At 58.0% G+C, this 25534-nt stretch overlaps 1 protein-coding gene across 1 annotated transcript; it reads left to right on the forward strand.

Annotated features, from left to right (window-relative positions):
• Positions 1 to 1639: 1639 nt before the first annotated feature.
• LOC147092244 (beta-crystallin A1-like) lies at positions 1640 to 25534 on the forward strand. The gene is made up of 5 exons (XM_085975634.1): positions 1640 to 1690; positions 3046 to 3164; positions 4995 to 5136; positions 23748 to 23890; positions 25365 to 25534. Exons 1-5 carry the CDS (start codon positions 1640 to 1642, stop codon positions 25510 to 25512), a joined length of 603 nt encoding a protein of 200 aa, XP_085831760.1. The 3' UTR covers positions 25513 to 25534.

The following is a 25534-nucleotide window of genomic DNA, read 5'->3' on the forward strand; positions in this document are numbered from 1 at the left end:
AAGAGCGAGCTGGGAGTTTACACTATAAATACACAATATGTACATTAAAAGGTGTATTTATAATGTCCACAGTACCATGTGTAATTATAACATGCACAGTGTGTATTTATTATGTTTGAGCGAGTGTGTAATTATAATGTTTATGCGAGTGTGTCCGTGAATTATTCCCAGTGATCTGTCAATTGTCAACCTCTTGCTGGATGTGCTGTGAAGAATAGAGAGATTGAGGGGCACGTGAGGCGAGGCAGGAGTTTGCTGAACAAGGAGTTTTTACGCGATTTTTGCTAACTCTCTGTCTCTCGGAGTGTTGTCTGGGGCTGGGGGAGGGAAAGGTCACCCAGCGCAGATAATACGTTGTGCTGACTGCACGTCTGACCTTTGGTGCTCTGGGGGTCAGAGAGCCCAGTATAAATAAGGCAGCAATTGACAAGAGGCTACATGCAGCATTAACTTCCCCTACAGGGTAAGTGTTGGCCATCGTGCACAGCATTGGAACCGAGCCACGTCCGTGTCAGTGGAGAAGACCAGGTGAATCCAAGGCCTACAGTGAAGGAGACCAACACCGGTGGTACTGAGCCCCACACACAGAGCAGGAAGATCCCAGGCTCCATCCCCGGCCTGTGCCCCCACACAGAGAGCAGGAAGATCCCAGGCTCCATCCCCGGCCTGTGCCCCACACAGAGAGCAGGAAGATCCCAGGCTCCATCCCCGGCCTGTGCCCCACACACAGAGCAGGAAACTCCCAGGCTCCATCCCCGGCCCGAGCCCCACACACAGAGCAGGAAACTCCCAGGCTCCATCTCCGGCCTGTACTCCCACACACAGAGCAGGAAGATCCCAGGCTCCATGCCCGGCCTGTGCCCCACACACAGAGCAGGAAACTCCCAGGCTCCATCCCCGGCCCGAGCCCCACACACAGAGCAGGAAACTCCCAGGCTCCATCTCCGGCCTGTACTCCCACACACAGAGCAGGAAGATCCCAGGCTCCATCCCCGGCCCGAGCCCCACACACAGAGCAGGAAACTCCCAGGCTCCATCCCCGGCCTGTGCCCCCTCACACAGAGCAGGAAAGGCCCAGGCTCCATCCCCGGCCTGTGCCCCACACACAGAGCAGGAAACTCCCAGGCTCCATTCCTGGCCTGTGCCCCCACACACAGAGCAGGAAACTCCCAGGCTCCATCTCTGGCCTGTGCTCCCACACACACAGCAGGAAAGGCCCAGGCTCCAGCCCCGGCCCGAGCCCCACACACAGAGCAGGAAACTCCCAGGCTCCATCCCCGGCCTGTGCCCCCTCACAAAGTGCAGGAAAGGCCCAGGCTCCAGCCCCGGCCCGAGCCCCACACACAGAGCAGGAAAGGCCCAGGCTCCAGCCCCGGCCTGTGCTGAGTGATCCGCTCTCACCCAGCGCAGACAGTCTGGTAAATCTGGCCTTAGCTTGCTGAGTTCGTGTTCACGGGGTTCACAGACGGGCAAGTTACTGGAGGACAGTGGGGGTTTGTGAAACTCCTCCAGCAACGAGGGGTTTGCAACCTCAGGAAAGATGGGCACGAGAAGGTGACAGAAGGTGAGGGTCCATCACACCTCCTCCAGTTGATTTTGTCATTCTTTCCTTCAGATTTTCCTTCAACACCTGAAGAAAATGCAGAAATCCAACAGTCAAATGAACCAAGGCTACCCCGGCTTCTGGAAGGTGAGATTCGCTGACCGGCATATCACTGGGGAGATAAATCTAACTCCCAGCTCCGTCTCCAAACAAATATTAGGAAGATAGGAGCATAAGGAACAGGAGGAGGCCATTCAGCCCCTCGAGCCGGTTACACAGGAACAGGAGGAGGCTATTCAGCCCCTCGAGCCTGTTAGACAGGAACAGGAGGAGGCCATTCAGCCCCTCGAGCCTTTTAGACAGGAACAGGAGGAGGCCATTCAGCCCCTCGAGCCCGTTACACAGGAACAGGAGGAGTCCATTCAGCCCCTCGAGCCTGTTGGGCAGGAACTGGAGGAGGCCCATTCAGCCCCTCGAGCCCGTTACACAGGAACAGGAGGAGGCCATTCAGCATCTCGAGCCTGTTGCACAGGAACAGGAGGAGGCCATTCAGCCCCTTGAGCCTGTTACACGGGAACAGGAGGAGGCTGTTCAGCCCCTCGAGCCTGTTACACAGGAACAGGAGGAGGCCATTCAGCCCCTTGAGCCTGTTACACGGGAACAGGAGGAGGCCATTCAGCCCATTGAGCCTGTTACACAGGAACAGGACGAGGCCATTCAGCCCCTCGAGCCTGTTACACAGGAACAGGAGGAGGCCATTCAGCCCCTCGAGCCTGTTACACAGGAACAGAAGGAGACCATTCAGCCCCTCGAGCCTGTTACACAGGAACAGGAGGAGGCCATTCAGCCCCTCGAGCCTGTTACACAGGAACAGGAGGAGGCCATTCAGCATCTCGAGCCTGTTAGACAGGAACAGGAGGGGGCCATTCAGCCCCTCGAGCCTGTTACACAGGAACAGGACGAGGCCATTCAGCCCCTCAAGCCTGTTACACAGGAACAGGAGGAGGCCATTCAGCCCCTCGAGCCTGTTACACAGGAACAGGAGGAGGCCATTCAGCCCCTCGAGCCTGTTACACAGGAACAGGAGGAGGCCGTTCAGCATCTCGAGCCTGTTAGACAGGAACAGGAGGGGGCCATTCAGCCCCTCAAGCCTGTTCCACCATTCAGTGAGATGAATGGTGCGCTGTGATGGTAGTTTAAACCCTGCTGCCCTGCATGAGGACTCGGCCTGTTGCTGGGTCTTCCTGCGGATGTTCACTGCCCAACAGTCATCAGTGCCATGATCTATCTCACCCTCTCTCTCCCCCCTCCCTTTCTCACTGGCCCTCTCTCTCACTCACTCACTCTCTCTCTTTCTGTCTGTCTCTCTCTCTCCCTGTCTTTCTCTCCATCTCCCTGTATCTCTCTTGCTCCTTCTCCGTCTGTCTCACTCGCTCTCTGTCTCTCTCCCTTTCTCTGTGTCTCTCTCTCTCCCCCTCCCTCCCTCTCTACGTGTTTTACAGATCGTGGTGTGGGAGCGGGAGAATTTCCAGGGCCGGAGGCAGGAATTCACCAGCGAGTGTTTCAACATCACACAGTGCGGGTTCGACAATGTCCGCTCCATCCGCGTGGAAAGTGGATCGTGAGTAAATTACCCTACCTTTTCCTCTCTCTCACACACTCTCTCTCTCTCTCACTAAAGGGTATAGGGAGTGAGCGGGAGAGTGAGATTAGACTGGGTGGGATATTAATGGATGTGGGGAGTGAGGGGGAGAGCGAGAGTAGACTGGGTGCAATAGTAAAGGATGCGGGGAGTGAGGGGGAGAGTGGGACGGGACTGGACTGGGTGGGATATTAAAGGGTACGGGGAGTGAGGGGGAGAGTGGGAGTAGACTGGGAGGGATATTAAAGGGTACGGGGAGTGAGGGGGAGAGTGGGAGTAGACTGGGTGGGCTATTAAAGGGTGCGGGGAGTGAGGGGGAGAGTGGGAGTAGACTGGGAGGGATATTAATGGGTACGGGGAGTGAGGGGGAGAGTGGGATTAGACTGGGTGGGCTATTAAAGGGTGCGGGGAGTGAGGGGGAGAGTGGGAGTAGACTGGGAGGGATATTAAAGGGTGCGGGGAGTGAGGGGGAGAGTGGGAGTAGACTGGGAGGGATATTAAAGGGTGCGGGGAGTGAGGGGGAGAGTGGGATTAGACTGGGTGGGATATTAAAGGGTGTGGGGAGTGAGGGGGAGAGTGGGAGTAGACTGGGTGGGATATTAAAGGGTACGGGGAGTGAGGGGGAGAGTGGGATTAGACTGGGTGGGATATTAAAGGGTATGGGGAGTGAGGGGGAGAGTGGGATTAGACTGGGTGGGCTATTAAAGGGTGCGGGGAGTGAGGGGGAGAGTGGGAGTAGACTGGGAGGGATATTAAAGGGTGCGGGGAGTGAGGGGGAGAGTGGGAGTAGACTGGGAGGGATATTAAAGGGTGCGGGGAGTGAGGGGGAGAGTGGGATTAGACTGGGTGGGATATTAAAGGGTGTGGGGAGTGAGGGGGAGAGTGGGAGTAGACTGGGTGGGATATTAAAGGGTACGGGGAGTGAGGGGGAGAGTGGGATTAGACTGGGTGGGATATTAAAGGGTATGGGGAGTGAGGGGGAGAGTGGGATTAGACTGGGTGGGATATTAAAGGGTGTGGGGAGTGAGTGGGAGAGTGGGATTAGACTGGGTGGGATATTAAAGGGTGCGGGGAGTGAGGGGGAGAGTGGGATTAGACTGGGTGGGATATTAAAGGGTGTGGGGAGTGAGTGGGAGAGTGGGATTAGACTGGGTGGGATATTAAAGGGTGTGGGGAGTGAGGGGGAGAGTGGGATTAGACTGGGTGGGATATTAAAGGGTGCGGGGAGTGAGGGGGAGAGTGGGATTAGACTGGGTGGGATATTAAAGGGTGCGGAGAGTGAGGGGGAGAGTGGGATTAGACTGGGTGGGATATTAAAGGGTACGGGGAGTGAGGGGGCGAGTGGGAGTAGACTGGGTGGGATATTAAAGGGTGCGGGGAGTGAGGGGGAGAGTGGGATTAGACTGGGTGGGATATTAAAGGGTGCGGGGAGTGAGGGGGAGAGTGGGATTAGACTGGGTGGGATATTAAAGGGTACGGGGAGTGAGGGGGAGAGTGGGAGTAGACTGGGTGGGATATTAAAGGGTGCGGGGTGTGAGGGGGAGAGTGGGATTAGACTGGGTGGGATATTAAAGGGTGCGGGGAGTGAGGGGGAGAGTGGGATTAGACTGGGTGGGATATTAAAGGGTGCGGGGAGTGAGGGGGAGAGTGGGATTAGACTGGGTGGGATGTTAAAGGGAGAGTGGGAGAGTGGGATTAGACTGGATGGCTCATACTGAGAAACACAGTGGGACAGATGTGATGGGCCGAATGGTCTGCCTATCTATGGAACGTTGCTTGGTTGTATTTGACTCTTTTCTTCTCTTACAGTTGGGTTGGATTCGAGCACCATGGTTTCCAGGGGCAGCAGTTTATCCTGGAGCGCGGAGAGTACTCTCGCTGGGAGGCCTGGAGTGGGAGTAACTCCTACCATGTGGAGTGGATGATGTCTTTCAGACCAATCTACTGCGCAGTAAGTGACCTCCAAACCCTCAGGGTCAGGTACAGGGTCAGAGTTAGGGTCAGTGTCTGGGTCCCGCTCAGGGTCAGGATCAGCTAGGATCAGTGTCAGGGTCCCGCTCAGGGTCAGGGTTAGGATCAGTGTCAGGGTCCCGCTCAGGGTCACGGTTAGGATCAGTGTCAGGGTCCCGCTCAGGGTCAGGGTTAGGATCAGTGTCAGGGTCCCGCTCAGGGTCAGGGTTAGGATCAGTGTCAGGGTCCCGCTCAGGGTCAGGGTTAGGATCAGTGTCGGGGTCCCGCTCAAGGTCAATGTCAGAGTTAGGATCAGTGTCGGGGTCCCGCTCAGGGTCAGGGTCATAGTTAGGATCAGTGTTAGGGTCCCGCTCAGGGTCACGGTTAGGATCAGTGTCGGGGTCCCGCTCAGGGTCACGGTTAAGATCAGTGTCAGGGTCCGGCTCAGGGTCACGGTTAGGATCAGTGTCGGGGTCCCGCTCAGGGTCAGGGTCACAGTTAGGATCAGTGTTAGGGTCCCGCTCAGGGTCAGGGTTAGGATCAGTGTCGGGGTACCGCTCAGGGTCAGGGTTAGGATCAGTGCCGGGGTCCCGCTCAGGGTCAGGGTTAGGATCAGTGTCAGGGTCCCGCTCAGGGTCAGTTAGGATCAGTGTCGGGGTCCCGCTCAGGGTCACGGTTAGGATCAGTGCCGGGGTCCCGCTCAGGGTCACGGTTAGGATCAGTGCCGGGGTCGCGCTCAGGGTCACGGTTAGGATCAGTGCCAGGGTCCCGCTCAGCGTCAGGGTTAGGATCAGTGTCGGGGTCCCGCTCAGGGTCAGGGTTAGGATCAGTGTCGGGGTCCCGCTCAGGGTCACGGTTAGGATCAGTGTCGGGGTCCCGCTCAGTGTCAGGGTTAGGATCAGTGTCGGGGTCCCGCTCAGGGTCACGGTTAGGAACAGTGTCGGGGTCACGCTCAGGGTCAGGTACAGGGTCACGGTTAGGATCAGTGTCAGGGTCCCGCTCAGGGTCACGGGTAGGATCAGTGTCAGGGTCCCGCTCAGGGTCAGGGTTAGGATCAGTGTCGGGGTCCCGCTCAGGGTCACGGTTAGGAACAGTGTCGGGGTCACGCTCAGGGCCAGGTACAGGATCACGGTTAGGATCAGTGTCAGGGTCACGCTCAGGGTCAGGGTTAGGATCAGTGTCAGGGTCACGCTCAGGGTCAGGGTTAGGATCAGCGTCGGGGTTCCGCTCAGGGTCACGGTTAGGATCAGTGTCGGGATCCCGCTCAGGGTCAGGGTTAGGATCAGTGTTGGGGTCCCGCTCAGGGTCACGGTTAGGATCAGTGTCAGGGTCACGCTCAGGGTCAGGGTTAGGATCAGCGTCGGGGTCCCGCTCAGGGTCAGGGTTAGGATCAGTGTCAGGGTCACGCTCAGGGTCAGGGTCAGAGTTAGGTTCAGTGTCGGGGTCCCGCTCAGGGTCAGGGTTAGGATCAGTGTCAGAGTCACGCTCAGGGTCAGGGTTAGGATCAGCGTCGGGGTCCCGCTCAGGGTCACGGTTAGGATCAGTGTCGGGGTCCCGCTCAGGGTCAGGGTCACAGTTAGGATCAGTGTCAGGGTCACGCTCAGGGTCAGGGTTAGGATCAGTGTCGGGGTCCCGCTCAGGGTCAGGGTCACGGTTAGGATCAGTGTCAGGGTCACGCTCAGGGTCAGGGTTAGGATCAGTGTCGGGGTCCCGCTCAGGGTCAGGGTTAGGATCAGTGTCAGGGTCACGCTCAGGGTCACGGTTAGGATCAGTGTCGGGGTCCCGCTCAGGGTCAGGGTTAGGATCAGTGTCGGGGTCCCGCTCAGGGTTAGGGTTAGGATCAGCGCCGGGGTCCCGCTCAGGGTCAGGGTTAGGATCAGTGTCAGGGTCACGCTCAGGGTCACAGTTAGGATCAGTGTCAGGGTCCCGCTCAAGATCACAGTTAGGATCAGTGTCGGGGTCCCGCTCAGGGTCAGGGTTAGGATCAGCGCCGGGGTCCCGCTCAGGGTCAGGGTTAGGATCAGTGTCAGGGTCCCGCTCAAGGTCACAGTTAGGATCAGTGTCGGGGTCCCGCTCAGGGTCAGGGTTAGGATCAGTGTCAGGGTCACGCTCAGGGTCACGGTTAGGTTCAGTGTCGGGGTCCCGCTCAGGGTCAGGGTTAGGATCAGTGTCGGGGTCCCGCTCAGGGTCAGGGTTAGGATCAGTGTCAGGGTCCCGCTCAAGGTCACAGTTAGGATCAGTGTCGGGGTCACGCTCAGGGTCAGGGTTAGGATCAGCGCCGGGGTCCCGCTCAGGGTCAGGGTTAGGTTCAGTGTCAGGGTCACGCTCAGGGTCACGGTTAGGATCAGTGTCAGGGTCACGCTCAGGGTCAGGGTTAGGATCAGTGTCGGGGTCCCGCTCAGGGTCAGTGTTAGGATCAGTGTCAGGGTCCCACTCAGGGTCACAGTTAGGATCAGTGTCGGGGTCCCGCTCAGCGTCGCAGCTAGGATCAGTGTCGGGGTCCCGCTCAGGGTCAGGGTTAGGATCAGTGTCAGGATCCCGCTCAGGGTCACGGTTAGGATCAGTGTCAGGGTCACGGTTAGGATCAGTGTCGGGGACCCGCTCAGGGTCAGGGTTAGGATCAGTGTCGGGTTCCCGCTCAGGGTCAGGGTTAGGATCAGTGTCGGGGTCCCACTCAGGGTCAGTTACGATCAGTGTCAGGGTCACGCTCAGGGTCAGGGTTAGGATCAGTGTCGGGGTCCCGCTCAGGGTCAGGGTCACAGTTAGGATCAGTGTCGGGGTCCCGCTAAGGGTCAGGGTCACAGATGGATCAGTGTCGGGGTCCCGCTCAGGGTCAGGGTCATAGTTAGAATCAATGTCAGGGTCACGCCCAGGGTCAGGGTTAGGATCAGTGTCGGGTCCCGCTCAGGGTCAGGGTTAGGATCAGTGTCGGGGTCCCGCTCAGGGTCAGGGTTAGGTTCAGTGTCAGGGTCACGCTCAGGGTCAGGGTTAGGATCAGTGTCAGGGTCACGCTCAGGGTCACGGTTAGGATCAGTGTCGGGGTCCCGCTCAGGGTCAGGGTTAGGATCAGCGCCGGGGTCACGCTCAGGGTCAGGGTTAGGATCAGTGTCAGGGTCACGCTCAGGGTCACGGTTAGGATCAGTGTCAGGGTCACGCTCAGGGTCAGGGTCACAGATGGATCAGTGTCGGGGTCCCGCTCAGGGTCAGGGTTAGGATCAGTGTCGGTGTCCCGCTCAGGGTCACGGTTAGGATCAGTGTCGGGGTCCCGCTCAGGGTCAGGGTTAGGATCAGTGTCGGGGTCCCGCTCAGGGTCAGTTAGGATCAGTGTCTGGGTCACGCTCAGGGTCAGTGTTAGGATCAGTGTCGGGGTCCCGCTCAGGGTCAGGGTCACAGTTAGGATCAGTGTCGGGGTCCCGTCAGGGTCAGGGACACAGATGGATCAGTGTCGGGGTCCCGCTCAGGGTCAGGGTCATAGTTAGAATCAGTGTCAGGGTCCCGCTCAGGGTCAGGGTTAGGATCAGTGTCGGGTCCCGCTCAGGGTCAGGGTTAGGATCAGTGTCGGGGTCACGCTCAGGGTCAGGGTTAGGTTCAGTGTCGGGGTCCCGCTCAGGGTCAGGGTCATAGTTAGAATCAGTGTCAGGGTCCCGCTCAGGGTCAGGGTTAGGATCAGTGTCAGGGTCCCGCTCAGGGTCAGGGTTAGGATCAGTGTCGGGTCCCGCTCAGGGTCAGGGTTAGGATCAGTGTCGGGGTCACGCTCAGGGTCAGGGTTAGGTTCAGTGTCAGGGTCACGCTCAGGGTCACGGTTAGGATCTGTTTCAGGGTCACGCGCAGGGTCAGGGTTAGGATCTGTGTCAGGGTCACGCTCAGGGTCACGGTTAGGATCTGTGTCAGGGTCACGCTCAGGGTCACAGTTAGGATCAGTGTCGGGGTCCCGCTCAGGGTCAGGGTCACAGTTAGGATCAGTGTCAGGGTGACGCTCAGGGTCAGGGTTAGGATCAGTGTCGGGTTCCCGCTCAGGGTCAGGGTCACGGTTAGGATCAGTGTCAGGGTCACGCTCAGGGTCAGGGTTAGGATCAGTGTCGGGGTCCCGCTCAGGGTCACGGTTAGGATCAGTGTCGGGGTCCCGCTCAGGGTCAGGGTTAGGATCAATGTCGGGGTCCCGCTCAGGGTCAGGGTTAGGATCAGCGCCGGGGTCCCGCTCAGGGTCAGGGTTAGGATCAGTGTCAGGGTCACGCTCAGGGTCACAGTTAGGATCAGTGTCAGGGTCCCGCTCAAGGTCACAGTTAGGATCAGTGTCGGGGTCACACTCAGGGTCAGGGTTAGGATCAGCGCCGGGGTCCCGCTCAGGGTCAGGGTTAGGATCAGTGTCAGGGTCCCGCTCAAGGTCACAGTTAGGATCAGTGTCGGGGTCCCGCTCAGGGTCAGGGTTAGGATCAGCGCCGGGGTCCCGCTCAGGGTCAGGGTTAGGATCAGTGTCGGGGTCCCGCTCAGGGTCAGGGTTAGGATCAGCGCCGGGGTCCCGCTCAGGGTCAGGGTTAGGATCAGTGTCAGGGTCACGCTCAGGGTCACGGTTAGGATCAGTGTCAGGGTCACGCTCAGGGTCAGGGTTAGGATCAGTGTCGGGGTCCCGCTCAGGGTCAGGGTTAGGATCAGTGTCAGGGTCCCACTCAGGTTCACAGTTAGGATCAGTGTCGGGGTCCCGCTCAGGGTCAGGGTTAGGATCAGTGTGGGGGTCCCGCTCAGCGTCGCGGCTAGGATCAGTGTCGGGGTCCCGCTCAGGGTCAGGGTTAGGATCAGTGTCAGGGTCACGCTCAGGGTCACGGTTAGGATCAGTGTCAGGGTCACGCTCAGGGTCACGGTTAGGATCAGTGTCAGGGTCACGCTCAGGGTCAGGGTTAGGATCAGTGTCGGGTTCCCGCTCAGGATCAGGGTTAGGATCAGTGTCGGGGTCCCGCTCAGGGTCAGGGTTAGGATCAGTGTCAGGGTCACGCTCAGGGTCACGGTTAGGATCAGTGTCAGGGTCACGCTCAGGGTCACGGTTAGGATCAGTGTCAGGGTCACGCTCAGGGTCAGGGTTAGGATCAGTGTCGGGTTCCCGCTCAGAGTCAGGGTTAGGATCAGTGTCGGGGTCCCGCTCAGGGTCAGGGTCACAGTTAGGATCAGTGTCGGGGTCCCGCTAAGGGTCAGGGTCACAGATGGATCAGTGTCGGGGTCCCGCTCAGGGTCAGGGTCATAGTTAGAATCAGTGTCAGGGTCACGCCCAGGGTCAGGGTTAGGATCAGTGTCAGGGTCCCGCTCAGGGTCAGGGTTAGGTTCAGTGTCAGGGTCAAGCTCAGGGTCAGGGTTAGGATCAGTGTCAGGGTCACGCTCAGGGTCAGGGTTAGGATCAGTGTCGGGTCCCGCTCAGGGTCAGGGTTAGGATCAGTGTCAGGGTCACGCTCAGGGTCAGGGTTAGGTTCAGTGTCAGGGTCACGCTCAGGGTCAGGGTTAGGTTCAGTGTCAGGGTCACGCTCAGGGCCACGGTTAGGATCTGTTTCAGGGTCACGCTCAGGGTCAGGGTTAGGATCTATGTCAGGGTCACACTCAGGGTCACGGTTAGGATCTGTGTCAGGGTCACGCTCAGGCTCAGCGTTAGGATCAGTGTCAGGGTCCCGCTCAGGGTCACAGTTAGGATCAGTGTCGGGGTCCCGCTCAGGGTCACGGTTAGGATCAGTGTCGGGGTCCCGCTCAGGGTCATGGTTAGGATCAGTGTCAGGGTCCCGCTCAGGGTCAGGGTTAGGATCAGTGTCAGGGTCACGCTCAGGGTCACGGTTATGATCAGTGTCGGGGTCCCGCTCAGGGTCAGGGTTAGGATCAGTGTCGGGGTCCCGCTCAGGGTCAGGGTCACAGTTAGGATCAGTGTCAGGGTCCCGCTCAAGGTCACGGTTAGAATCAGTGTCGGGGTCCCGCTCAGGGTCAGGGTTAGGATCAGTGCCGGGGTCCCGCTCAGGGTCACGGTTAGGATCAGTGTCGGGTCCCGCTCAGGATCACGGTTAGGATTAGTGTCGGGGTCACGCTCAGGGTCAGGTACAGGATCACAGTTAGGGTCAGTGTCGGGGTCCCGCTCAGGGTCAGGTACAGGGTCATGGTTAGGATCAGTGTACCGCTCAGGGTGACGCTCAGGGTCAGGGTCAGGGCTAGAATCAGTGTCAGGGTCCCGCTCAGGGTCAGGGTCACAGTTAGGGTCAGTGTCAGGGTCCCGCTCAGGGTCAGGGTCAGGGTTAGGATCAGTGTCAGGGTCACGCTCAGGGTCAGGGTCACAGATGGATCAGTGTCGGGGTCCCGCTCAGGGTCAGGGTTAGGATCAGTGTCGGTGTCCCGCTCAGGGTCACGGTTAGGATCAGTGTCAGGGTCACGCTCAGGGTCAGGGTTAGGATCAGTGTCGGTGTCCCGCTCAGGGTCAGGGTCACAGTTAGGATCAGTGTCAGGGTCACGCTCAGGGTCAGGGTCAGGATCAGTGTCGGGGTCCCGCTCAGGGTCAGGGTCACAGTTAGGATCAGTGTCAGGGTCACGCTCAGGGTCAGGGTTAGGATCAGTGTCGGGGTCCCGCTCAGGGTCAGGGTTAGGATCAGTGTCGGGTCCCGCTCAGGGGCAGGGTTAGGATCAGTGTCGGGGTCCCGCTCAGGGTCAGGGTCACGGCTAGGATCAGTGTCAGGGTCACGCTCAGGGTCAGGATTAGGATCAGTGTTAGGGTCCCACTCAGGGTCACGGTTAGGATCAGTGTCGGGGTCCCGCTCAGGGTCAGGGTTAGGATCAGTGTCGGGGTCCCGCTCAGGGTCAGGATTAGGATCAGTGTCAGGGTCACGCTCAGGGTCACAGTTAGGATCAGTGCCGGGGTCCCGCTCAGGGTCAGTTAGGATCAGTGTCGGGGTCCCGCTCAGGGTCAGGGTTAGGATCAGTGTCGGGGTCCCGCTCAGGGTCAGGGTTAGGATCAGTGTCGGGGTCCCGCTCAGGGTCAGTTAGGATCAGTGTCGGGGTCCCGCTCAGGGTCAGGGTTACATAGATACATAGATACATAGAAGATAGGAGCAGGAGTAGGCCATTCGGCCCTTCGTGCCTGCTCCGCCATTCGATGAGATCATGGCTGATCCTTTAATTCAGTATCCCGTCCCCGCCTTCTCTCCGTAACCCTTAACCCCTTTTGCCCGTAGAAATATATCTAATTCCCTCTTAAATATATTTAATGAGCTGGCGTACACTGCCCTCTGTGGCAATGAGTTCCACAGGTTCACCACTCTCTGAGTGAAGAAATTCCCCCTCATCTCTGTCCTAAATGGTTTAGCCCTTATCCTTAAATTATGTCCTCTAGTTCTGTTCTCACCCGCCAAGGGAAACATTCCTTCTGCATCCAGTCTGTCTAGACCTGTCAGAATTTTATACACTTCTATGAGGTCCCCTCTCAATCTTCTAAACTCCAGTGTGTACATCCCTAAACTACATAGTCTCTCCTCATAGGTCATTCCCGCCATTCCTGGTATCAGCCTGGTGAATCGCCGCTGCACCCCCTCCATGGCAAGAACATCCTTCCTCAGATGAGGCGACCAAAACTGTACACAGTACTCGAGGTGTGGTCTCACCAGTGCCCTGTACAGCTGCAGCAAGGTATCCCTGTTCCTGTATTCTAACCCTTTTGCTATGAAGGCCAGCATACCGTTTGCCTTCTTGACCGCCTGTTGCACCTGCATGCTCGCCTTCAGTGACTGGTGTACAAGAACACCCAGGTCTCTCTGTACTTCCCCCTCTCCCAATCTATTGCCATTTAAATAATAATTTGCCCTCCCGTTCCTGCACCCAAGGTGGATAACTTCGCACTTGTCCACATTATAGTGCATCTGCCATTTATCCGCCCAATCGCCCAGTCTGTCCAAATCGCTCTGGAGCTTCCTGGTCTCTTCCTCTGAGCCCACCCCCCCTCCTAGTTTAGTGTCGTCTGCAAATTTGGAAATGCTGCATCCGACTCCCTGATCCAGGTCATTAATGTAAATTGTGAACAGCTGGGGGCCCAGGACAGATCCCTGTGGTACCCCACTTGTTACTGCCTGCCATTCAGAAAATGAGCCGTTTATTCCAACTCTCTGTTTTCTATCTGACAGCCAGTTCCCTATCCACGCCAATACTTTCCCCTTTATCCCATGAGCCTCAATTTTCCATGCTAATCTTTTATGTGGGACCTTATCGAAGGCCTTTTGGAAGTCCAGGTACACCACATCTACTGGCTCTCCCCCATCTATTCTACCAGTTACTCCCTCAAAAAATTCCAATAGATTAGTCAAGCACGATTTACCCTTTGTAAATCCATGTTGACTCTGTCCTATCCTGTCCCCATTTGCTAAGTGCTCCGCTATTTCATCCTTAATGATGGACTCCAGCATTTTGCCCACAACTGATGTAAGGCTTACAGGTCTGTAATTACCTGCTTTTTCCCTACCCCCCTTTTTGAATAGTGGGGTAACGTTAGCTACCCTCCAATCCATCGGCACTGTTCCCGAGTCTAATGAATTCTGAAAAATCATCCTTAGTGCATCCGCTATCTCTAGGGCCACCTCCTTCAGTACCCTAGGATGCATGTTATCAGGCCCTGGGGATTTGTCCACCTTCAATCCCTTTAGCTTCCTTAACACCATATCCTTAGAGATATTGATTTGCGTCAGTTCCTCCTTTGCCAATGTCCCTATTTTTCCCGATATCCCAGGGAGGTTTTTTGTGTCTTCCTTCGTAAAGACTGACCCAAAGTATGCATTTAGTTGATCTGCCATTTCCTTATTTCCCATTATATATTCCCCCGTATCTGACTGCAATGGACCAACTTTGGTTTTCACCAGTCTTTTCCTTTTGATATATTTATAAAAGCTTTTGGAGTTAGTTTTTATATTTTCCGCCAGCTTGTTTTCGTAAGCTATTTTGCCCCTCTTGATCATGCCCTTTGCCCTCCTTTGCTCTATCTTAAACTGTTCCCAATCTTCCGCTCTGGCGCTTTTTTTGGCTATTTTATACGCCCTATCTTTGGATTTTATGCTGTCTCTAATTTCCCCTGTTATCCACGGTTGAGTCACCTTTTTAGATTTCCTTTTATGCCAGATTGGTATAAACAATTTTTGCAATTTTGTCATTCTATCTTTAAATGTTTGCCATTGTTTATCTACCTCCAGTCCTCCCAGGAATGTTGTCCAATCAGACCTACTCAGTTCCCGTCTCATGGCATCATAATTCCCCTTGTTTAAATTCAGGACCTTAGTCTCTGAGTCAATTTCTTCGCTCTCCATTTCGAGTGAGAAATCGATCATGTTATGATCGCTCTGACCCAAGGGTCCCCGTACAACAAGATTACTGATTAGTGTCGGGGTCCCGCTCAGGGTCAGGGTTAGGATCAGTGTCGGGGTCCCGCTCAGGGTCAGGGTTAGGATCAGTGTCGGGGTCCCGCTCAGGGTCAGTTAGGATCAGTGTCGGGGTCCCGCTCAGGGTCAGGGTTAGGATCAGTGTCGGGGTCCCGCTCAGGGTCACGGCTAGTATCAGTGTCAGGGTCCCACTCAGGGTCAGTTAGGATCAGTGTCGGGGTCCCGCTCAGGGTCAGGGTTAGGATCAGTGTCGGGGTCCCGCTCAGGGTCACGGTTAGGATCAGTGTCAGGGTCCCGCTCAGGGTCACGGTTAGGATCAGTGTCAGGGTCACGCTCAGGGTCAGGGTTAGGATCAGTGTCGGGGTCCCGCTCAGGGTCAGGGTTAGGATCAGTGTCAGGGTCCCACTCAGGGTCACAGTTAGGATCAGTGTCGGGGTCCCGCTCAGCGTCGCGGCTAGGATCAGTGTCGGGGTCCCGCTCAGGGTCAGGGTTAGGATCAGTGTCAGGGTCCCGCTCAGGGTCATGGTTAGGATCAGTGTCAGGGTCACGCTCAGGGTCACGGTTAGGATCAGTGTCAGGGTCCCGCTCAGGGTCAGGGTTAGGATCAGTGTCGGGTTCCCGCTCAGGGTCTGGGTTAGGATCAGTGTCGGGGTCCCACTCAGGGTCAGTTACGATCAGTGTCAGGGTCACGCTCAGGGTCAGGGTTAGGATCAGTGTCGGGGTCCCGCTCAGGGTCAGTTAGGATCAGTGTCTGGGTCACGCTCAGGGTCAGGGTTAGGATCAGTGTCGGGTCCAGCTCAGGGTCAGGGTTAGGATCAGTGTCAGGGTCACGCTCAGGGTCACGGTTAGGATCTGTTTCAGGGTCACGCTCAGGGTCACGGTTAGGATCTGTGTCAGGGTCATGCTCAGGCTCAGGGTTAGGATCAGTGTCAGGGTCCCGCTCAGGGTCACAGTTAGGATCAGTGTCGGGGTCCCGCTCAGGGTCACAGTTAGGATCAGTGTCGGGGTCCCGCTCAGGGTCAGGGTTAGGATCAGTGTCAGGGTCACGCTCAGGGTCACGGTTAGGATCAGTGTCGGGGTCCCGCTCAGGGTCACGGTTAGGATCAGTGTCGGGGTCCCGCTCAGGGTCACAGTTATGATCAGTGTCGGGGTCCCGCTCAGGGTCAGGGTTAGGATCAGTGTCGGTTTCCCGCTCAGGGTCACGGTTATGATCAGTGTCGGGGTCCCGCTCAGGGTCAGGGTCACAGTTAGGATCAGTGTCGGGATCCCGCTCAGCGTCAGGGTTAGGATCAGTGTCGGGGTCCCGCTCAGGGTCAGGGTTAGGATCAGTGTCGGGGTCCCGCTCAGGGTCAGGGTTAGGATCAGTGTCGGGGTCCCGCTCAGGGTCAGGGTTAGGATAAGTGTCGGGGTCCCGCTCAGGGTCAGGGTCACAGTTAGGATCAGTGTCAGGGTCCCGCTCAAGGTCACGGTTAGAATCAGTGTCGGGGTCCCGCTCAGGGTCAGGGTTAGGATCAGTGCCGGGGTCCCGCTCAGGGTCACGGTTAGGATCAGTGTTGGGTCCCGCTCAGGGTCACGGTTAGGGTCAGTGTCGGGGTCCCGCTCAGGGTCAGGTACAGGGTCATGGTTAGGATCAGTGTACCGCTCAGGGTGACGCTCAGGGTCAGGGTCAGGGCTAGAATCAGTGTCAGGGTCCCGCTCAGGGTCAGGGTCACAGTTATGGTCAGTGTCAGGGTCCCGCTCAGGGTCAGGGTCAGGGTTAGGATCAGTGTCAGGGTCACGCTCAGGGTCAGGGTCACAGATGGATCAGTGTCGGGGTCCCGCTCAGGGTCAGGGTTAGGATCAGTGTCGGTGTCCCGCTCAGGGTCACGGTTAGGATCAGTGTCAGGGTCACGCTCAGGGTCAGGGTTAGGATCAGTGTCGGTGTCCAGCTCAGGGTCAGGGTCACAGTTAGGATCAGTGTCAGGGTCACGCTCAGGGTCAGGGTCAGGATCAGTGTCGGGGTCCCGCTCAGGGTCAGGGTCACAGTTAGGATCAGTGTCAGGGTCACGCTCAGGGTCAGGGTTAGGATCAGTGTCGGGGTCCCGCTCAGGGTCAGGGTTAGGATCAGTGTCGGGGTCCCGCTCAGGGTCAGGGTTAGGATCAGTGTCGGGTCCCGCTCAGGGTCAGGGTTAGGATCAGTGTCGGGGTCCCGCTCAGGGTCAGGGTCACGGCTAGGATCAGTGTCAGGGTCACGCTCAGGGTCACAGTTAGGACCAGTGTCAGGGTCACGGTTAGGATCAGTGTCGGGGTCCCGCTCAGGGTCAGGGTTAGGATCAGTGTTAGGGTCCCGCTCAGGGTCACCGTTAGGATCAGTGTCGGGGTCCCGCTCAGGGTCAGGATTAGGATCAGTGTCAGGGTCACGCTCAGGGTCACAGTTAGGATCAGTGCCGGGGTCCCGCTCAGGGTCAGGGTTAGGATCAGTGTCGGGGTCCCGCTCAGGGTCAGTTAGGATCAGTGTCGGGGTCCCGCTCAGGGTCAGGGTTAGGATCAGTGTCGGGGTCCCGCTCAGGGTCAGGGTAAGGATCAGTGTCGGGGTCCCGCTCAGGGTCAGGGTTAGGATCAGTGTCAGGGTCCCGCTCAGGGTCACGGTTAGGATCAGTGTCGTGGTCCCGCTCAGGGTCAGGGTTAGGTTCAGGGTCAGGGTCCCGCTCAGGGTCAGGGTCACGGTTAGGAACAGTGTCGGGCTCAGGGTCAGCGTTAGGATCAGTGTCGGGGTCCCGCTCAAGGTCACGGTTAGGATCAGTGTCGGGGTGACGCTCAGGGTCACGGTTAGGATCAGTGTCAGGGTCCCGCTCAGGGTCACGGTTAGGATCAGTGTCGGGGTCCCGCTCAGGGTCAGGGTTAGGATCAGTGTCGGGGTCACGCTCAGGGTCACGGTTAGGATCAGTGTCGGGGTCCTGCTCAGGGTCACGGTTAGGATCAGTGTCGGGGTCCCGCTCAGGGTCACAGTTAGGAACAGTGCCGGTGTCCCGCTCAGGGTCAGGGTTAGGATCAGTGTCAGGGTCACGCTCAGTGTCACGGTTAGGATCAGTGTCAGGGTCCCGCTCAGGGTCAGTGTCACAGTTAGGATCAGAGCCGGGGTCCCGCTCAGGGTCACGGTTAGGATCAGTGTCAGGGTCCCACTCAGGGTCATGGTTAGGATCAGTGTCGGGGTCCCGCTCAGGGTCACGGTTAGGATCAGTGTCGGGGTCCCGCTCAGGATCATGGTTAGGATCAGTGTCGGGGTCCCGCTCAGGGTCAGGGTTAGGATCAGTGCCGGGGTCCCGCTCAGGGTCAGGGTCACAGTTAGGATCAGTGTCAGGGTCCCGCTCAAGGTCACGGTTAGAATCAGTGCCGGGGCCCCGCTCAGGGTCAGGGTTAGGATCAATGCCGGGGTCCCGCTCAGGGTCACGGTTAGGATCAGTGTCGGGTCCCGCTCAGGGTCACGGTTAGGATTAGTGTCGGGGTCACGCTCAGGGTCAGGTACAGGAACACAGTTAGGGTCAGTGTTGGGGTCCAGCTCAGGGTCAGGTACAGGGTCATGGTTAGGATCAGTGTACCGCTCAGGTTGACGCTCAGGGTCAGGGTCAGGGCTAGAATCAGTGTCAGGGTACCGCTCAGGGTCAGGGTCACAGTTAGGGTCAGTGTCAGGGTCCCGCTCAGGGTCAGGGTCAGGGTTCCGCTCAGGGTCAGGGTCAGGGTTAGGATCAGTGTCAGGGTCACGCTCAGGGTCAGGGTCACAGATGGATCAGTGTCGGGGTCCCGCTCAGGGTCAGGGTTAGGATCAGTGTCGGTGTCCCGCTCAGGGTCACGGTTAGGAGCAGTGTCAGGGTCACGCTCAGGGTCAGGGTTAGGATCAGTGTCGGTGTCCCGCTCAGGGTCAGGGTCACAGTTAGGATCAGCGTCAGGGTCACGCTCAGGGTCAGGGTTAGGATCAGTGTCGGTGTCCCGCTCAGGGTCAGGGTTAGGATCAGTGTCGGGTCCCGCTCAGTGTCAGGGTTAGGATCAGTGTCGGGGTCCCGCTCAGGGTCAGGGTCACGGCTAGGATCAGTGTCAGGGTCACGCTCAGGGTCACAGTTAGGACCAGTGTCAGGGTCACGGTTAGGATCAGTGTCGGGGTCCCGCTCAGGGTCAGGGTTAGGATCAGTGTTAGGGTCCCGCTCAGGGTCACGGTTAGGATCAGTGTCGGGGTCCCGCTCAGGGTCAGGGTTAGGATCAGTGTCAGGGTCACGCTCAGGGTCACAGTTAGGATCAGTGCCGGGGTCCCGCTCAGGGTCAGGGTTAGGATCAGTGTCGGGGTCCCGCTCAGGGTCAGTTAGGATCAGTGTCGGGGTCCCGCTCAGGGTCAGGGTTAGGATCAGTGTCGGGGTCCCGCTCAGGGTCAGGGTTAGGATCAGTGTCGGGGTCCCGCTCAGGGTCAGGGTTAGGATCAGTGTCGGGGTCCCGCTCAGGGTCAGTTAGGATCAGTGTCGGGGTCCCGCTCAGGGTCAGGGTTAGGATCAGTGTCGGGGTCCTGCTCAGGGTCACGGTTAGGATCAGTGTCAGGGTCCCGCTCAGGATCAGTTAGGATCAGTGTCGGGGTCCCGCTCAGGGTCAGGGTTAGGTTCAGTGTCGGGGTCCCGCTCAGGGTCACGGTTAGGATCAGTGTCAGGGTCCCGCTCAGGGTCACGGTTAGGATCAGTGTCGGGATCCCGCTCAGGGTCAGGGTTAGGTTCAGTGTCAGGGTCCCGCTCAGGGTCAGGGTCACGGTTAGGAACAGTGTCGGGGTCCCGCTCAGGGTCAGGGTTAGGATCAGTGTCGGGGTCCCGCTCAGGGTCACGGTTAGGATCAGTGTCGGGCTGACGCTCAGGGTCACGGTTAGGATCAGTGTCAGGGTCCCGCTCAGGGTCACGGTTTGGATCAGTGTCGGGGTCCCACTCAGGGTCAGGGTTAGGGTCAGTGTCGGGGTCACGCTCAGGGTCACGGTTAGGATCAGTGTCGGGGTCCTGCTCAGGGTCACAGTTAGGATCAGTGTCGGGGTCCCGCTCAGGGTCACAGTTAGGAACAGTGCCGGAGTCCCGCTCAGGGTCAGGGTTAGGATCAGTGTCGGGGTCCGGCTCAGGGTCAGGGTTAGGATCAGTGTCAGGGTCACGCTCAGGGTCACGGTTAGGATCAGTGTCGGGGTCCCGCTCAGGGTCAGGGTTAGGATCAGTGTCAGGGTCACGCTCAGGGTCACGGTTAGGATCAGTGTCGGGGTCCCGCTCAGGGTCAGGGTTAGGATCAGTGTCAGGGTCACGCTCAGGGTCACGGTTAGGATCAGTGTCGGGGTCCCGCTCAGGGTCAGTGTCACAGTTAGGATCAGAGCCGGGGTCCCGCTCAGGGTCACGGTTAGGATCAGTGTCAGGGTCCCACTCAGGGTCACGGTTAGGATCAGTGTCGGGGTCCCGCTCAGGGTCACGGTTAGGATCAGTGTCGGGGTCCCGCTCAGGATCATGGTTAGGATCAGTGTCGGGGTCCCGCTCAGGGTCAGGGTTAGGATCAGTGTCGGGGTCCCGCTCAGGGTCAGTTCGGATCAGTGTCGGGTACCCGCTCCGGGTCAGGGTTAGGATCAGTGTCGGGGTCCCGCTCAGGGTCAAGGTTAGGATCAGTGTCGGGGTCCCGCTCAGGGTCAGGGTCACAGTTAGGATAAGTTTCAGGGTCCCGCTCAGGTTCAGGGTTAGGATCAGTGTCGGGGTCCCGCTCAGGGTCAGGGTCACAGTTAGGATCAGTGTCGGGGTCACGCTCAGGGTCAGGGTTAGGATCGGTGTCAGGGACCCGCTCAGGGTCAGGGTTAGGATCAGTGTCGGGTCCCGCTCAGGGTCAGGGTTAGGATCAGTGTCGGGGTCCCGCTCAGGGTCAGGGTCATGGCTAGGATCAGTGTCAGGGTCACGCTCAGGGTCACAGTTAGGACCAGTGTCAGGGTCACGGTTAGGATCAGTGTCGGGGTCCCGCTCAGGGTCAGGGTTAGGATCAGTGTTAGGGTCCCGCTCAGGGTCACGGTTAGGATCAGTGTCGGTGTCCCGCTCAGGGTCAGGGTTAGGATCAGTTTCAGGGTCACGCTCAGGGTCACAGTTAGGATCAGTGCCGGGGTCCCGCTCAGGGTCAGTTAGGATCAGTGTCGGGGTCCCGCTCAGGGGCAGGGTTAGGATCAGTGTCGGGGTCCCGCTCAGGGTCAGTTAGGATCAGTGTCGGGGTCCCGCTCAGGGGCAGGGTTAGGATCAGTGTCGGGGTCCCGCTCAGGGTCAGGGTTAGGATCAGTGTCGGGGTCCCGCTCAGGGTCAGGGTTAGGATCAGTGTCAGGGTCCCGCTCAGGGTCAGTTAGGATCAGTGTCGGGGTCCCGCTCAGGGTCAGGGTTAGGATCAGTGTCGGGGTCCCGCTCAGGGTCACGGTTAGGATCAGTGTCAGGGTCCCGCTCAGGGTCAGTTAGGATCAGTGTCGGGGTCCCGCTCAGGGTCAGGGTTAGGATCAGTGTCGGGGTCCCGCTCAGGGTCACGGTTAGGATCAGTGTCAGGGTCCCGCTCAGGGTCACGGTTAGGATCAGTGTCGGGGTCCCGCTCAGGGTCAGGGTTAGGTTCAGTGTCAGGGTCCCGCTCAGGGTCAGGGTCACGGTTAGGAACAGTGTCGGGGTCCCGCTCAGGGTCTGGGTTAGGATCAGTGTCGGGGTCCCGCTCAGGGTCACGGTTAGGATCAGTGTCGGGGTGACGCTCAGGGTCACGGTTAGGATCAGTGTCAGGGTCCCGCTCAGGGTCACGGTTAGGATCAGTGTCGGAGTCCCGCTCAGGGTCAGGGTTAGGATCAGTGTCGGGGTCACGCTCAGGGTCACGGTTAGGATCAGTGTCGGGGTCCTGCTCAGGGTCACGGTTAGGATCAGTGTCGGGGTCCCGCTCAGGGTCACAGTTAGGAACAGTGCCGGGGTCCCGCTCAGGGTCACGGTTAGGATCAGTGTCGGGGTCCCGCTCAGGGTCAGGGTTAGGATCAGTGTCAGGGTCACGCTCAGGGTCACGGTTAGGATCAGTGTCGGGGTCCCGCTCAGGGTCAGTGTCACAGTTAGGATCAGAGCCGGGGTCTCGCGCAGGGTCACGGTTAGGATCAGTGTCAGGGTCCCACTCAGGGTCACAGTTAGGATCAGTGTCGGGGTCCCGCTCAGGGTCACGGTTAGGATCAGTGTCGGGGTCCCGCTCAGGATCATGGTTAGGATCAGTGTCGGGGTCCCGCTCAGGGTCAGGGTTAGGATCAGTGTCGGGGTCCCGCTCAGGGTCAGTTAGGGTCAGTGTCGGGGTCCCGCTCAGGGTCAGGGTTAGGATCAGTGTCGGGGTCCCGCTCAGGGTCAAGGTTAGGATCAGTGTCGGGGTCCCGCTCAGGGTCAGGGTCACAGTTAGGATCAGTGTCAGGGTCCCGCTCAGGTTCAGGGTTAGGATCAGTGTCGGGGTCCCGCTCAGGGTCAGGGTTAGGATCAGTGTCGGGGTCACGCTCAGGGTCACAGTTAGGATCAGTGTCGGGGTCCCGCTCAGGGTCACGGTTAGGATCAGTGTCGGGGTCACGCTCAGGGTCAAGGTTAGGATCAGTGTTAGGGTCCCGCTCAGGGTCACAGTTAGGATCAGTGTCGGGGTCCCGCTCAGGGTCACAGTTAGGATCAGTGTCGGGGTCCCGCTCAGGGTCACGGTTAGGATCAGTGTTAGGGTCCCGCTCAGGGTCACAGTTAGGATCAGTGTCGGGGTCCCGCTCAGGGTCACAGTTAGGATCAGTGTCGGGGTCCCGCTCAGGGTCACAGTTAGGATCAGTGTCGGGGTCCCGCTCAGGGTCACGGTTAGGATCAGTGTTGGGGCCCCGCTCAGGGTCAGGGTTAGGATCAGTGTCAGGGTCACGGTTAGGATCAGTGTTGGGGCCCCGCTCAGGTCACGGTTAGAATCAGTGTCGGGTCCCCGCTCAGGGTCAGGGTTAGGATCAGTCTCGGGGTCCCGCTCAGGGTCACGGTTAGGATCAGTGTCGGGGTCCCGCTCAGGGTCAGGGTCATAGTTAAGATCAGTGTCGGGGTCCTGCTCGGGGTCAGGATCAGTGCCGGAGTCCCGCTCAGGGTCAGGGTTAGGATCAGTGTCAGGGTCACGCTCAGGGTCACGGTTAGGATCAGTGTTGGGGCCCCGCTCAGGTCACGGTTAGAATCAGTGTCGGGGTCCCGCTCAGGGTCAGGGTTAGGATCAGTGTCGGGGTCCCGCTCAGGGTCAGGGTCACAGTTAGGATCAGTGTCGGGGTCCCGCTCAGGGTCACGGTTAGGGTCAGTGTCGGGGTCCCGCTCAGGGTCAGGGTTAGGATCAGTGTCGGGGTCACGCTCAGGTCACGGTTAGGATCAGTGTCGGGGTCCCGCTCAGGGTCAGGGTCACAGTTAGGATCAGTGTCGGGGTCCCGCTCAGGGTTACGGTTAGGATCAGTGTCGGGGTCCCGCTCAGGGTTACGGTTAGGATCAGTGTCGGGGTCCCGCTCAGGGTCACAGTTAGGATCAGTGTCGGGGTCCCGCTCAGGGTTACGGTTAGGATCAGTGTCGGGGTCCCGCTCAGGGTCAGTTAGGATCAGTGTCGGGGTCCCGCTCAGGTCACGGTTAGGATCAGTGTCGGGGTCCCGCTCAGGGTTACGGTTAGGATCAGTGTCGGGGTCCCGCTCAGGGTTACGGTTAGGATCAGTGTCGGGGTCCCGCTCAGGGTCAGGTACAGGGTCACAGTTAGGGTCAGTGTCGGGGTCCTGCTCAGGGTCAGGGTTAGGATCAGTGTTGGGGTCCCGCTCAGGTCACGGTTAGGATCAGTGTCGGGGTCCCGCTCAGGGTCACGGTTAGGATCAGTGTTGGGGTCCCGCTCAGGGTCAGGTACAAGGTCACGGTGCAGTAAATCGTCCCAAAATGCCCTCGAGTTGTGAACTGGTTTGGTTCTCTGAGACAAGAGACTCCGACGGAGCTGACACTCAGCAAGATTCCACCTGAGGGGTTCGGGGTCAGGGTAGGGTCAATGAATGTGTGGCGTTGGTGAGTGGGATCTGGGGTCAGTGTGGCGTTAGTGAGTGGGGTTGGACGTCAGGATGGGGTCAGTGTGGAGTGAGTGGGCTCGAAGTTCAGTGAATGGGGTCGAGTGTCAGGGTGGAGTGAATGGGGTCAAAGGTCAGGATGGCGTCAGTGACTGCTCTGTTGTGACGAGCTCCCACTGCTGTTTCCGACAGAACCACTCAGACTCTCACATGGAAATTTACGAGCTCGAGAACTTCATGGGACGTCATGCAGATCTGTGCGAGGACTATCCCTCCCTGCAGGCCATGGGCTGGTGCAACAAGAACGTGGGATCCATGCTCGTCAAGAGTGGAGCGTAAGTACAAGATTCTCTGCATTATTCCGATTACCCAGAGTGTGAAAGGTCAGTGCTCGACCCACTGACCCCACCCAGTCCCAGAGGGTGAAAGGTCAATGCTTGATCCACTGATCCCACCCAGTCCCAGAGGGTGAAAGGTCAGTGCCTGATCCACTGACCCCACCCAGTCCCAGAGGGTGAAAGGTCAATGCTTGATCCAGACCCCACCCAGTCCCAGAGGGTGAAAGGTCAATGCTTGATCCAGTGACCCCACCCGGTCCCAGAGGGTGAAAGGTCAATGCTTGATCCACTGACCCCACCCAGTCCCAGAGGGTGAAAGGTCAGTGCCCGACCCACTGACCCCACCCAGTCCCAGAGGGTGAAAGGTCAATGCTTGACCCACTGACCCCACCCAGTCCCAGAAGGCGAAACAACACAAGAACATAAGAAATAAGAGGAGTCGGCCATTTGGCCCCTCGAGCCTGCTCCGCCATTCAATAAGGTCATGGCTGATCATTGACCTCAGCGCCACCTTCCCGTCCAATCCCCATAACCCTCGAGTCCAAAAATCTATCGATCTCAGCCTTGAATAGACTCAAAGACTCAACCTCCACAGCCCTCTGGGGCAGAGAATTCCAGAGATTCACCGCCCTCTGAGTGAAGAAATTCCTCCTCCTTTCAGTCTTAAATGGCCGACCCCTTATCCTGAGACTGTGCCCCCTAGTTCGAGACTCTCCAACCAGGGGGAAACAGCCTCTCAGCATCGACCCTGTCAATCCCCCTCAGAATCTTATACATTTCAATGAGATCACCTCTCATTCTTCTAAACTCCAGAGAGTATCGGCCCATTCTACACAATCTCTCCTCATAGGACAGCCCTCTCATCCCAGGAATCAATCTAGTGAACCTTCGTTGCACCGCCTCCAAGGCAAGTACATCCTTCCTCAGATAAGGAGACCAGAACTGTGCCCAGTACTCCAGGTGTGGTCTCACCAAGGCCCTGTACAATTGGAGCAAGACTTCCTCACTCTTATACTCCAACCCCCTTGCATGCCCTTTGCCTTCCTTATTGCTCGCTGTACCTGCATGCTCGCTTTGTGTTTCTTGCACGAGGACACCCAAATCACTCTGAACACCAACATATACCTTCTCGCCATTTAAAAAATATTCTGTTTTTTCTATTCTTCCTACCAAAGTGAATAACCTCACATTTCCCTACATTATACTCCATTACTGCCCACTCGCTCAGTCTATCGATATCCCTTTGCAGACACTCTGTGTTCTCCTCACAGCTCACTGTCCCACCTAGCTTTGTATCATTGGCAAACTTGGATATGGGTTCTGACCCACTGACCCCACCCAATCCGAGGGTTAAAGTCAGTGCCTGACCCATGGCCCCTCCCAGTCCCAGAGGGTAAAAGGTCAAAGTTCGTATTGTTAGCTGTTTTGTCGAACCCTCTAACACCTTATTTCCCCTTCTGATCCCCCGCAGTTGGGTTTGTTACCAGTTCCCCGGTTACCGTGGATACCAGTACATCATGGAGTACGAGCGCCACTCGGGGGAGTTCAAGCACTGGATGCAGTGGGGCTCCCATGCCCAGACTCCGCAGATCCAGTCCATCCGAAGGGTTATGCACTGAGAGGCCATCTCCATCACCGGCA

This window comes from Somniosus microcephalus, unplaced genomic scaffold (genome assembly GCF_052327205.1).
Source record: "Somniosus microcephalus isolate GS21.2 unplaced genomic scaffold, FLI_Smic_1.0 unresolved_chr2, whole genome shotgun sequence".
Taxonomy (NCBI): Eukaryota; Metazoa; Chordata; class Chondrichthyes; order Squaliformes; family Somniosidae; genus Somniosus; species Somniosus microcephalus.

Excerpts from the sequence above, each read along its gene's own strand:
- LOC147092244 (XM_085975634.1), top strand. The coding sequence starts at position 1,640 with ATGCAGAAATCCAACAGTCAAATGAACCAAGGCTACCCCGGCTTCTGG. Across the intron at positions 1,691-3,045 it reads GCTACCCCGGCTTCTGGAAG|ATCGTGGTGTGGGAGCGGGA; the intron begins GTGAGATTCGCT and ends CGTGTTTTACAG. Across the intron at positions 5,137-23,747 it reads TCAGACCAATCTACTGCGCA|AACCACTCAGACTCTCACAT; the intron begins GTAAGTGACCTC and ends TGTTTCCGACAG.